The sequence below is a fragment of the Rhagoletis zephyria genome, unplaced genomic scaffold, assembly GCF_001687245.7.
Source record: "Rhagoletis zephyria isolate East Lansing unplaced genomic scaffold, Rhagoletis_zephyria_1.1 Rzeph_scaffold_02463, whole genome shotgun sequence".
Lineage (NCBI taxonomy): Eukaryota > Metazoa > Arthropoda > Insecta > Diptera > Tephritidae > Rhagoletis > Rhagoletis zephyria.
Genome location: NW_016159547.1, coordinates 15,572 through 29,533, shown reverse-complemented (window position 1 = coordinate 29,533; position 13,962 = coordinate 15,572). Strand labels below are relative to the sequence as shown.

Below are 13,962 nucleotides of genomic sequence, written 5' to 3'. Positions count from 1 at the left end.
TCGCTTACCTGGTATTAATCCCGGTTGTTGCTGTAGTATGGTTGCGGCAGCGCTTGCCGCTCCACCGTGAAACATCGGATTGCGTAACGTTATCATTTTCGGCTGTCCGTTGGCATTCTGAGCTGCTCCACTATCACCAACACTGCCGCTAGCGTTTGCAGCAGCTTGAGCGGCGGCAGCAGCGCGTGCATTGCTTTCTTGTTTTGATTTGTTACGCCGTTTCTTACTCTTCGATGGTTTGCCACTGGGCGGCGCCTGGCCACCACCAACACCTGATTTTGTATGGTCTTTTTTGTTATTGCCACTGGCTGGATTTGCCTCTACCATAATGATGCCGCTCTGCTCCAGAGCAGCGGCTGCAGCAGCAACGCCAGCATATGGTGCAGCACCGAAGTAATTGCCACCTGGTGCGATTATCGTCGCACCAGCTTTGTGATGGAATGATTGCGACTGTTGCGCCTGTTGTTGTAACGGTTTTGACAATTTACGTATAGACTCTGATTTTTGACGCAGTTGCTCGCTCTTCACAGGATCCACCTTAGTGAGAGTGATGCCGGGTGGCAGTGAGAGGTTTTCTACTTGAACACCTCGATTTAGCTGGTCCATTATGCTTAGAGCGGGCACCATGCCTTGGTAGCCGCCATTATTGCTGCCATTACTTACACTCGCGTAACTGGGTTGCATCGGTGGTTGACCGTTTACTTTGACACTTAGATTGCCACCAATGTGCAGCGCTTGTAGCTGTTGGGGTAAGTTGTTATACTGTTGTTGTTGTTGCTGCTGCAAGACTGGCTGAGGCGATGGTGGTATCACAACTTCGTCTGGGTTGAAGTAGCCCATATTGTTCGGTATGCCAGCTCCGCAATCCTCATAATTGTGATGCAGATGTTGTTGCTTTTGGAATTTTTTATTACGTTGCGCTTGTCGCTGTGCGCGCTTGGAGAGTGGTTTACTCTCAGCACCGGAGACCGACATTTGTTGACTGTGCTCGGCAGAATGACGATTGGAATTTTGGTTGCCGTTTCCACCACCACCACCTTATAAAGGGAATAAGAAAAAAATAGGAAAACATTGGGGATATACGTTTTTTTTTTCAGTAATCAAATAACATGCAGCATATTCTGCAAATCGTACGGTTTGGAATCGGAACCGAAGTTACAGTTCAAAAGATTTTGTTTTAAGAGTATGCAATTCGTTGATTTTAGATTTCTTGCCAACTATCGCTTAAGAAAAAATGCTTTCTTAGAAGTACTAAATGAAAGAAACGTCTATGGCGATATCAATAAAGTCAGCTGGGAGTCCGGGATTCATTATATCATCGTTTCAAAAATATTGACCAGAAGTGATTAGTGTTTTCGAAACTGTGCTAAGTGAATTAAGTGGGATATGCCAGAGGAATATAAAAATCGAAACATCATTTCGGGACTACCTTTGAATTTTCAGAATTATTTCGAGGCTTTGGGACTATTGGGACGCGAAAGTTATGCCACAATGTGAGTGTGCCTTAATTTCGACATTTATGTTGTACGACCGATTTGACAATTTTTCGGTCTCGGTTTCCTCGTAATTTTGCTTGGTCATTTGACACATGTAATTTTTTCAATTTACAGGTCTACTCTGCGCTGGCAAGAAACAATTTGGTAACCGCCTGCCAATTTTTAAATCCTTTTCGCATTCTGTGCACTTTTGTTACCGGTACATTTTGTTGACATCTCATTAGTTGGTAACAAAATATTCCCCCGTGAAATATGTATGTATGCAATACCGGAATTTTTACAAATCTTCATAGCTGAATTGCTGACCATTTTGATTGCATTACCAACGTACCTACAATGGCAGTGACAAGAAGTGGTTACACTTTTTGGTAATACAATTTTCCAGTTACAAAATTATCGGTAAGGTGCAGAATATACCATTTAGGGCGCTGTTAAAGAGACGATCNTCGAAACATCATTTCGGGACTACCTTTGAATTTTCAGAATTATTTCGAGGCTTTGGGACTATTGGGACGCGAAAGTTATGCCACAATGTGAGTGTGCCTTAATTTCGACATTTATGTTGTACGACCGATTTGACAATTTTTCGGTCTCGGTTTCCTCGTAATTTTGCTTGGTCATTTGACACATGTAATTTTTTCAATTTACAGGTCTACTCTGCGCTGGCAAGAAAAAATTTGGTAACCGCCTGCCAATTTTTAAATCCTTTTCGCATTCTGTGCACTTTTGTTACCGGTACATTTTGTTGACATCTCATTAGTTGGTAACAAAATATTCCCCCGTGAAATATGTATGTATGCAATACCGGAATTTTTACAATCTTCATAGCTGAATTGCAGACCATTTTGATTGCATTACCAACGTACCTACAATGGCTGTGACAAGAAGTGGTAACACTTTTTGATAATACAATTTTCCAGTTACAAAATTATCGGTAAGGTGCAGAATAGATCTGTTAGGACGCTGTTAAACAGACGATAATATGATCCTTGATCACAGCACTTTTTAGTTGCTATAAGTGATTATAGTTAATATAAGTGATTCGAATAATCGATGGACTACGATTACTCAAATATTTTTTTTTTATAATTCCAACGTTGGATATACTTGTGACTTTTCAATTTATATCTTTTATTTATTAAAGTGAGCGTAAGAAAAGTGATGTGGGTTTGGGGCTTTTTTAAAAAAAGTTCTGACTATAATAACGTTAGGCTACGGTTAATATGCATGCGTATTCTGACGATTTCACCGAAACAAAAAAATAAGTCAGAATACGCATGCATAGTAACCGTAGCCTTACGTGCTCCATTTGTGGTGCATTCTTTGGCTTTCACCACTCCACTACGTCCTTAGCCAATCACCTAAAGCGAGTGCACATCTGTAATAAATATATAAAATGTGGAGCGCGGATCTTTTAGAGTGCCTTCAACGAATGCGGATCCATATAGCGACGTAATAATATGAGCTAAAAATAAATTCATGTACTGCAAACAGGGCCGGATTAAGAATGTGGGGGCGCGGAGCCGTTATACATGTGGGAGCCTTTTTTTGAGTTAATAATTACAATTAATTTGAAAAAAAACCAATTATATTTTAATTTTAACAGTATCGATAATTATAGATTTCTGACGGCGTGTTTTCTTTTAAAATTCTTGTCTGAATGCCTTTGTACTTGCCACTCATGTTGCATCGAGTATCAAACGACTAACCACGGCAGTCTCGTACATGAACAGAGATGGAATGGTACGAATATTTTGTCTTTTTGATCCGGCTTATTATTTCTGCCTGTACTTTCTCACCCCTCAAAGTTATTATTTCCTCGCAGGTTATTTAGGATAAATAACTCACTTGCACTCGTCCCTTATTTCCAATTTCTTTGATATGTCTGGGGGTCATTATGAGCTATTAGTTCCAGCATCCTACGGAAATTTCCATTATTGGGCGAAACGAGAATCTCGCCAGAGTCAGGAGAAGCTAAGCTAGGTTCCGCAAGATGTATTGATGGTGCTGACAAATCTTTTTCATACCTAGCGATCTTTTCGTGTAATCTCTGAAAAAATATTTTTGTTTTTTGCTTTTTCGTCATCACGTGTGGGGCCACCTAATAAGGGGGCCCTGGACCGCGGCCGCGTCGGACCTGCCCTTAATTAGGCGCTGACTGCAAATATTCGAATAATCGAACACAAGCGACTAGTAATCGAATATAAAGAGCCCTACACATACTATTTAACAACTGGCTGACATTTTATTGGCTAATCTTAGTATAAAACAGTCAGATTTAACCGGGCACGAAAAAACTCGCGCTTACTGTTATAAATTTTACATCTATTAATAAACTTTTCATGTAAACTTCTTCTTCTTAATTAGAGCTGTAACCACCTAGGCGATTTTGGCCGAGTCCAACAGAGCACTTCAGTCTTCTGTCATAACTGCCGCGAATTGGAAATACCAAGTGAAGACAAGTCTTTATCCACCTGTTGTTTCCACCGATGTTTTTACCGATTAAGCCGAAGTCGACGGCATACGCCAGCAATTGTACGCTCTTAAAAAGAATTGTGGCTGAGCGGTTCAGTTCTGCGGCTCGTATTCTCCGACATTAGGTTAAACAAATCACACGAAAGAGAAACCTTGCGCCGTATCAAACGGCTTGGAGAGGTCCTTCCCAATTCTGACGGAGCTGGTGGTATTATTCAACGATAATTTTACACAGCCGTATTAGTTTCGCGGGCATACGAGGGTTGCTTTTATCGCATCTTTTTTGCATCTCGCCCAAAAGATGGAATCAAGTCGTGAAATTAACTCATGAAAATTTTCGTGCGATGATTTATTACGATTTTCGAAGTGGAGTATTGAGAAAGGAGTGCATTGATCAACTTACTTCGACTTTTGGCGTTGAACCACCACACTTAGTCACTGTGAAACGCCATCTTCTTTGCCAGAATGAATTTCGAGAAGGTTGTCCAAAAACGGTTGCTGTGCCAGAAACAATCGATGCTATCGCGAGATAGAGGCATTGTTGTTCATTGATAAATCTCGTGACCTTAGAGTCTAGGCGTACTCTGTTGTCGATGCGCTTTGCGTTTGATAAACATAATTGCAGGCCCTATCGATTGCCCCCACCACCTCATGAAAATTCACTTTAATGTTCCCTCCCGTATTCTTCGTTGTAATGAATTTTTTTTTTTTTTTGTGGGTGTTGCTAAATGAGATGAATGCTCAATTAAGGAGGGCGCTGTCCAAATTGAATGCTTATTCTCTCTCCTTAAACTTCGATTTTTCTCATACTTGTCATAAGGGTGATCCATATTCTTCGTTATCTTATGGTAAAACATCCTCTCGTCGGGTATGCATTCATCTGACCATATTCTGCGAAAGAGTTGATGCAGGCACCTTATCGGCTCCTCGCCGCCGTACTTAAATAGCTCGGCTGGCAGTCCGCCAGCCTCAGCAGCTTTGTTATTTTTCAGCCACGTAATTTCTATTCGTACCTCGTCATAGTCAGGCGGTGGGACATCGACTCCATCGTCAACAACTGGGGGCTTGGGTTCGCCTTCTACACTACTTCGACGGCTGAATGTATGATCGACCTATCTCGGCAGCCGGTTCGAAAACGCCTTATGCAAGCAAATTTTTGAAGAACACCCTATTTCAGAATTTGATTGAAGAACGCCCAATATTTTTTTTGAGATAAACGTTTTCAAACCGGCCGCAGTAGGTCGGCAATGTTGGTCTTACAGAAGTTCGCCCTGTTGAAACCTTCCATAAATCGCCCAACTCTCGGATACAATTTTCGGGCGTTTTTCCTACCAGCCAGCATTTCAAGCTCTTCGCACTCAAGTTTTTCGTCTCTCTCTTCTTATTGCGTCAAACATGTCTTGCTTCCGTCTTCAGTTCGCTATAACATTCCCACATGACTTGCATTGACACTCCTCATCGTATCCGTTGTTTTTTAGGGGTCGCTGAAATTCGACGGCTTCTTCGCCGGCGATCCGTAATGAGCAGAGTGTATCTTAATCTGATGTTGGAGAATATAATAAGAGCCGCAGAACTGAACCGCTCAGGCACAATTCGTTACAAGAGCGTACAATCGACATCATTGGCTACGTCTATTCTGCCTTCTCGGAGTTAGTCAGTGGTTCTGGTGCTGAACGAGACAAAACGAAGTATCTCCTGTCATCAGACAAACAGTCAGATCATAAGCGCCTCGGCAGCCACATCACTGTTGACAGTTACATATTTGAAAAAGTATACGACTTGTCTTACGAAAATGTCAGTCTTAAAATCCAACGGAGACTCACTCTTGCCAACAAGTGTTTCTTTGAACTGAGTAGGCAGTTGAGAAGAAAAGTCCCCTCTCGTNCTCTTGCCAACAAGTGTTTCTTTGAACTGAGTAGGCAGTTGAGAAGAAAATTCCCCTCTCGTCGTACAAAAATCACACTCTATAAGTCACTCATCATGCACGTGCTGGAGACATGAACAATAAAACATTCGATGAGGCGGCTCTTGAAGTATTCGAGAGAAAAATTATGCGAAAGATTTGCGGGCATTTGCGCGTAGGTGTTGCCGAACACCGCAGAAGGTTTAACGATGAGTTGCAAGAGCTTTACAACGATATAGACATATTGCAGCGGAATAAAATCCAGCGGCTACGCTGGCTCGGTCATGTCATACGAATGGACAGAAGCGATCCAGCTCTCAAAGTATTCAACGCGGGTCGCGATGCTGGTAACAGAGGAAGAGGAATGGGTCCCTAGGGAGGCATTATAAAAATTGGCAAAAATTACAATATTTGCTTGGGCTTTCGCTTGTTTTGAGTAGATAAAGGTTGCGCTTGAGGATCAGAACCCCTAATCAGCAGAATTATTTTTTCCGTGAAGCCCGCATATTGTCGGGCTATTATTATTGCTATTTTTGTTAAAAAAATATAAAGCAAGAACAAACATTAATTAAAACCAAAGAAATATTGGTTATAATTAACATTAGGTTTGTTCGTCGAAAATCCAGCAAGAATTATCCAACACTCAAAATATCAGAGTAAAAAAAAAAANCAAGAGAACTGTAACTTTGCTCTCACAATTTTTGAGTGTTGGATCATTTTTTGGTCTGTACGAACGCGATTTGGGCAAAAATCGTGATAATTCGTACAAATTCGTACAAATTTTTTGCTCGACGAACAAACCTATTATTTTCCATTTGAAGATTAATTTAATATTGATAACTTGACAATTTAATTCCAAAACATAACTAATTTCAAGCATTTTTGATATAGAATTAAACAATGTGGATGTTTACACTAGTCTGGTCATCAGGTCATCTGGTTATGTGGTTATTTTGTTAACCAATCTACCNTAATTCGTACAAATTCGTACACATTTTTTGCTCGACGAACAAACCTATTATTTTCCATTTGAAGATTAATTTAATATTGATAACTTGACAATTTAATTCCAAAAAATAACTAATTTCAAGCATTTTTGATGTAGAATTAAACAATGTGGATGTTTACACTTGCCTGGTCATCAGGTCATCTGGTTATGTGGTTATTTTGTTAACCAATCCACCACAATAAAATAAATTAGGGCTATTCAGCAAACCTCATACTGCCGACAAAACTTGATAAATTTATATTTTTGTATGGAATTTATAATTTTTACACTTTTATTGGCAGTTTATTGTGTTATATGAATACTACTATGGAATAATAAAACCAAACAACCCGCTAGCCGACAAGTGTGAACACCCACAATAGAATATTTTGACAGCAATTGCAGCAAAAAATAAAAATTTCTATACTATCACAAGCAAATTGAAATATATTTCCGCTTTGCGCTCTTTCAGCTGAAACTGATATATGGAAAGTGACAAAAAGATATTTCTGGGTGTTCACACTAGAAGTAAAAATTTCTCTTTGTCTTTCTCCATTTGCACAGCGGCCACGCAAGTACATACGTTGCGGGAAATAAAAAAGTAAACTTATAGCAATTTTGCGATGCTAGGATNTGGCAGTTTATTGTGTTATATGAATACTACTATGGAATAATAAAACCAAATAACCCGCTAGCCGACAAGTGTGAACACCCAAAATAGAATATTTTGACAGCAATTGCAGCAAAAAATAAAAATTTCTATACTATCACAAGCAAATTGAAATATATTTCCGATTTGCGCTCTTTCAGCTGAAACTGATATATGGAAAGTGACAAAAAGATATTTCTCCATTTGCACAGCGGCCACGCAAGTACATACGTTGCGGAAAATAAAAAAGTAAACTTATAGCAATTTTGCGATGCTAGGAAACCGAAACCAGTTACAGAACGCATAAAACGATTTAAAAACCGAAAGCCCGAAAATAGTGCCCTAATCGATTTGCAGAACGTGAGAAAGGCCCTATTTGACAAATTTAACATTGTAGAGAATTAAAAACATTTTAAACTTACATAGGCATATGTACATACCGATCTAAAGATGTCATTGTATTTGGTATGTTCGAAGTTATGACTTTGAATTGTGGAATATTCAAAATACCGCATTTCCGACAAATTTTCAAATAGGGCCTTTTATGATGACGATTTTTTTTAAATGAAACTCTTTTATAATTTTTACAAACTTACCTGAACCACGTCCGCTGCGCTCATAGCGCCCGCCACCACGTTTCGGGCGTGAATCGCTTCCCCCACCGTCGCCACCTCCGTTACCGCCACCCCCTCCTCTACTGCCACGCCCTCCCCTGGTTCGTGGCGGATCTTGTAACTGTCCCTGCGGCTGTGTTTGCTTTTGGGATACGGTGTCAGTAGTCTTTTGCTGCCGAGAGGATTGACGGCCCGATTTTGAAGGTAGTTCGCGTTGTGAAACACTACTAACCACTCTGCCTCCTCCTCCGCCTCCGCTAACATGTTTGCTACCATGACTTGTTTGCACATTTTCCTTACCCTTTGGCTTTCCTTTCGCGTTAAACTGTTCCCGATCATGTTCACGCTCTCTGTCTTTATCGCCCCTGCGTTGTGATTGTGTCGCTGGGCGATTTTTCGGTTGCGCCATTTGCTGCTGCTGCGGTTGCTGTGGTATTTGTGACGGTGGTTGTTGCTGTNTCCCGATCATGTTCACGCTCTCTGTCTTTATCGCCCCTGCGTTGTGATTGCGTCGCTGGGCGATTTTTCGGTTGCGCCATTTGCTGCTGCTGCGGTTGCTGTGGTATTTGTGACGGTGGTTGTTGCTGTTGTTGTTGTTTCTTGTTGACAACATCATCCCTTCGTTGTTCATGTTGGCCTCGCTTGTTCTGTTGTCTTGCGTTTTGTTGATTAGCGTTACGATTTTCTTTTATATTCGGCTCGTTCACCTTACTTTTAGCCTTCGGGACAACAGATGTCGTGTTTGCCGCCGCCGCGGTGGGAATCGTCGGCTCCGGTTTAGGCGCTTGAGCCGGTGTTGCTTTTGGAGTATTCTTGGATTTAGATGAAGGCGGTTGTACGGTTGTCTTTTGCTGCACAGCGGCAACTTGTTTTTGTTGCTGCAGATTTTCTGAGTCTGTTTCGTTATCCTCCTCACCGAAGCTTGATAAAGCTGAGTCCCAATCTGAGTCTGAGTCTTGCGTATGCAATGTAGCAAAAGGGTTATTGTCAAACTGTCCGTTGTCAACGAGCCTTGTGCGGCGTACTCGCTCCTTTTTGCGCTTCTTTCGCTCTTTCAATTCAGCGTCATCTTCCACTATTGCTGTTGGCTCTGGCGGAGGGGTTGGCGCCCTCTCTATTTTCTTCGGTTCATCCATTTTTTTATTGCCTCCGTTGCCCTTACTCGATTGCTCTTGAATGTCCTTTTGCTGAAGCTGTTTACTTGCTGCTTTCTGTTTCTTTTGTGATGCTGCCGGCTTTTGAACCTGACTTTGAGTCTTCTGTTGCTGCGTTGCCAATTTGCCTTTCTTTCCTCCTTCAGCTCCCGATGCGCCCGGTTTATGACTGCTTACAGAGTTTTCGCGCGTATTCATTTGACTATTGACTGGAGTAGCTGATAGCGATGTGGCTGCAGAGCATGAAGTAGTTGTGGAAGCTGAACGACGTTGTGCCGCATGTGTTGCTGCTTTCCCAGCATTCTTAGGTGCCCCTTCGACCGCTTCCGCTGTGGATACGGATGTAGTTGATGCCGAGGGCGTAACGACATTCCTGCTAGAATTCCTCATTGATTTTGAATTGGGCATTGCGGCTACATCCCGCTGTTCCACAGCTTCGACCGCTTTCGGCTTAGACTTCTTGCCCGCTTTTTGCTGAATGTTCGATTTCTCCAAGCGCGCACGCGCTTGCTCTTGCCGTAGTAGTTCTTCTTCAGCAGCAACTGCCGCCTCCTCAGCTGCCAATTTTGCCGCTCTGCGTCGCTCCTTTTTCAGTTGCGTTTTAGACAGAGGTGGTGGTGGTATTGCTAGTGACGCCGGAATTTCACTAGCGACAATGGGCGGTGGTGGTGGCGGCGCTTGCATTGGCAGTGGCAACGGTATTTGCTGTAAGGGCAATTGCGTCATTGGCGGGGCCGAAGTTGGCACCATTTGTCCATTGATGAAAGTGTATAGCAACTTATCTTTGTCTGCAGGACTAGCCTTTGCACTTATAGTGACGCGCGGCTCTGTGACATTCGATAACTGCTGTATGGGAAGTTGCGTCATTGGCGGCGCGGTAGTTGGCACCAGCTGCCCATTGACGAATGTGTAGAGCAACTTATCCTTATCTGGCGAGCTACCCTTGGCGGTGACCGTGACGCGTGGTTCCGGCACGTTTGGCAAGTTAACGCGGCGTATTGTGACAATACGTTTAGAGGGGTCCGCATTTGAGTTGCAAGCGGCGTTGGCCGCCATTGCAGCAACCACATCGGGGGAGAGTGTTTGATGCGGTGGTGGTGCATAGCACATGGGTGCTGGCAGGGGTGTGCGTATCATGCCATAGCCCGCCGTGGCAGCGCCAGCATTTAGCGCGCCGGTTTGTGACGACTGGAAGTCTATTTGATAGGGAGAAAAAGTAGCCCCTGGCACATTGGCATGAGCAAACGCAGATGGCAGCGTGTAGTTATTATTGCCCTGCGCAATGCCAGAAGCAACATTCAGGTTGTTAATGCCACCATTGGCATTGGCGGATGTGGAGGGCAAATTTGCGTTTGTACTGGCATTGGCGCATGCGCTTGCGCTACTTCCGGTACCTGTAGTTGCATTCTCTTCGATTGATTTTAACTTTTCTATTTGTTGTTCCTTTGTTGGCAAATAAGAAAATCTAAATTCAGCGTTGGTCTGTTTTAAAGTGGCAATCAACTCCAATATCACAGTTTCTACTTTTGCTTTTGCGCGTTGCAGCTTTTTGATGTTCGTCTCGAGGTCAGCGATTTGCTTCTTGTCGCGTTTCTTACTAGACTTTAGCAGTTTCAATTTCTGTTTGTCAGTGAATTCCTTGAAATAGATATCATGAAATTGGCCACGCAAATCCTGCAGTTCCGTTATACGCTTTTCTTCCTCTTTGCGTTGCTTTTGTTTTGCTTTTTTAGCAGCCTTCTTCGGGTTAGTGGGTTGCGGTTGAGCCTTTTTACCGGTGCCATTGCTTCCGCTAGGGCCCCCTTCGATGTAGCTCAGTGTTTCGTTTATCCATTTGCGTACTTTCGATTGATCGCGTGAATAATTATCTAGGAACTCTTTCGAATAGCTGTTTAGATATACACTGAGCACACTCAAATCTCGTGAAGTGCTGCCACCGCCCTTATCACTTCCACCTGCAGCGTTTTTGGTACTAGCGCCTCTGGTACTGTTGACCTCACGATTCGCTGCCTCCCAGGCAGCAGCATTCGGCCCCGAATTCGCAGGCTTCTTTGCCGGTGGAGTGCCGGATGAACCCGTTGCCGTCGCCGCCGACGAAGTAGCTTTTTTACCCACAGCACTTTGCGTTGCTGTAGGGGCCGAGGCTGTTGTAGACGGCGCCGCTTGCCCAGCGACGGATGTTGCATTCATATGCAAATGGCTAATACGTTTGCACAATGTACTTAAACACACTAAGCTGTCGTCATCGTCCTCCAATTTGTTACCAGTAGTACTATGTGGTTTGGAATCGGCGGCGGTAGCTGCTGCCGCTGCTTTTGCTACCGCCTTCAATGAAGGTGGCTGTTTAGTGCTGGTGCTTGGTGTCGCCTCTGGCTGCGTTGGCGGCTGCTGCTGATCACCAGTAGCTGCTGCGGATGCTGCAGCTTTCATATTTTTGCGCGCGTTTACCAACTGCGACAACTTTTTGCGTAGCCTATCGCGCGTCTCGTTCATACGAGCGTGATTGCACTCCTAGTGAAGAAATATATGTATGTATATATAAACAGTAAGTAACATTTCAAAATTGGAGTTTAAATCAATGCAGATAAAAAAAGATAAAGGTTCAATTCAAAACGACGACAAAAAATACATACGTTTAATTATTAATTCATTGCTTTATAGGTAACTCACATCCAAAATGGGACAGTTAGGTCGCGGCCACGCAATGAGCGGCTGAGCGTCTTAAAATTAAAACATATGAAATAGTCTTGAAGTGGACAGGCACTGAGCGGTATTTCTGAGCGGATGAGCGGCATTTCTGTATGGCGCCGCTCAGACGCTCGCCGCTTTGCCGCTCATTGCGTGGCCTCGATGAATGCTGACATACATGCGCAAAATAGTCGCGTTTTTCAAATTTAGTTATTTATTAAAGAAAAAGGATTTTTAAAAGCTGAAAGCACCGTATCCGCCTAATAAAGCGCCATATCTTCCATAATACTCCATCTAATTGAATGATTGAAACAACATTTTGAATGACAGTTTCACCGGTTGAGTTAAAAAATAAAAATAGCGTAAATGCGTTCAGCGAATGAAAGGCATTTAAATGCACTCTTAACCCGAAGTAACAATTTTGAAGAGGGTTGCCAACTTTCTAAAAGTATTAAAATAATCCTCTCCACCTTGAAAGTGTCCCAAATTAACCGTCACTATTTAAGAGGAAAAATAACCCACAAAACAGAACAGGGGGTTTATTTTTTGTAGATGTGCGCTCCTCTCAGTGGAAAAGGGTTATTTGCATATAATTTCCTCTGCTGTTGGTCTCGTACACTTATAGCTGGGAGAGATAAAAATAAGTGTTAGATCGCGGTTACCCACGAACGTGTACGCAGGGTACCGTAGAAGTGCGTAGAAACATATCAAATTTGCTGTTGATAGAGAGAGAGAGAGAGAAGCGACGTCAACGTCACGGTCATGCGCTGGCAGGGTTGCGTGATTTTAAATCCTTATTGATTTAAAATCCGCTATAAATTAAGAAATACTATTTGATTTGTGATTCGTGAGTTAATTTGACAACCAAATTAGAAATAAATATTTTTGTAATTTTACAACTAAATAATACTTTTGTTGTTNCCAACTGCGACAACTTTTTGCGTAGCCTATCGCGCGTCTCGTTCATACGAACGTGATTGCACTCCTAGTGAAGAAATATATGTATGTATATATAAACAGTAAGTAACATTTCAAAATTGGATAGTTTAAATCAATGCAGATAAAAAAAGATAAAGGTTCAAATCCTTATTGATTTAAAATCCGCTATAAATTAAGAAATACTATTTGATTTGTGATTCGCGAGTTAATTTGTCAACCAAATTAGAAATAAATATTTTTGTAATTTTACAACTAAATAATACTTTTGTTATGCAACGCAAATAAGATGTTCAAGTATCTTCCAACTTCCAGTTCTATGAGATTCCTTGGGATTTTTGAGACTAATTAGGGATTTTCGAAACTTCTTCAGGATTTTCGGAATTTTCGGGACTACTTCAAGATTTTTAGTCTCCTTCGGGATTTTTGGACTATTTCGGGATTTTCGAGACTTTGGGATTTTTAGACTATTACGGGATCCCCAAAAATTCCGAGAATCCCGAAGATTCCGAAAACCAATAAAAATGTCGATGATAAAACCAATATCCACATCGATAACAAAGTCGATACCCAAATCGATAACAAAATAGATTAAAAAATATCAATAACAAAATCCATAAAAATATCGACTCTTATATCGATTAGCCCCGAGAATACTGAAAATGCTGAAATACTTCCCAGGCCTGTGTGTCGCTATCTATACCATTTTCTTTACTTTTATCGGTATCCTTATCTTCATCTTCTTAATATATAATGTTTTGACCTATTCAATATCACGCAAATCAATGATAACAAAATACTCCACACATTTATTCAGCAGCGATTTTATGTTAAAAAAATGATGATTGCATAAAAATGAATGCGCCACTTAGTAAGAAAACAGTTCGCGGTAAAGGTAGCCTTTCCTATGGCAATCAAAAAAGCACAACGTCACACGCTTCAAAGGGCAGGGTTATATCTACCGTAACCAGGGCTCGAATCGTAACATCCGTTCACGCATCGTGTTGGGGTTAAGGCTTAGGAAATCTGATCTAAAAATATGCCTCCTACATTTAAGGA

At 41.9% G+C, this 13,962-nt stretch overlaps 1 protein-coding gene across 1 annotated transcript in view; it reads right to left on the bottom strand.

Moving 5' to 3' along the window:
* Positions 1–13,962, bottom strand: part of LOC108366946 (uncharacterized) — a 44,513-nt gene that overhangs the window by 19,810 nt on the left and 10,741 nt on the right. Inside the window, exons 12-14 of the mRNA XM_017621438.1 lie at positions 8,699–11,790; positions 8,108–8,583; positions 9–1,037 (exon numbers count right to left, since the gene is read on the bottom strand). Coding sequence (XP_017476927.1) covers positions 9–1,037; positions 8,108–8,583; positions 8,699–11,790 — 4,597 coding nt within the window. The remainder of the gene's footprint in view (positions 1–8; positions 1,038–8,107; positions 8,584–8,698; positions 11,791–13,962) is intronic.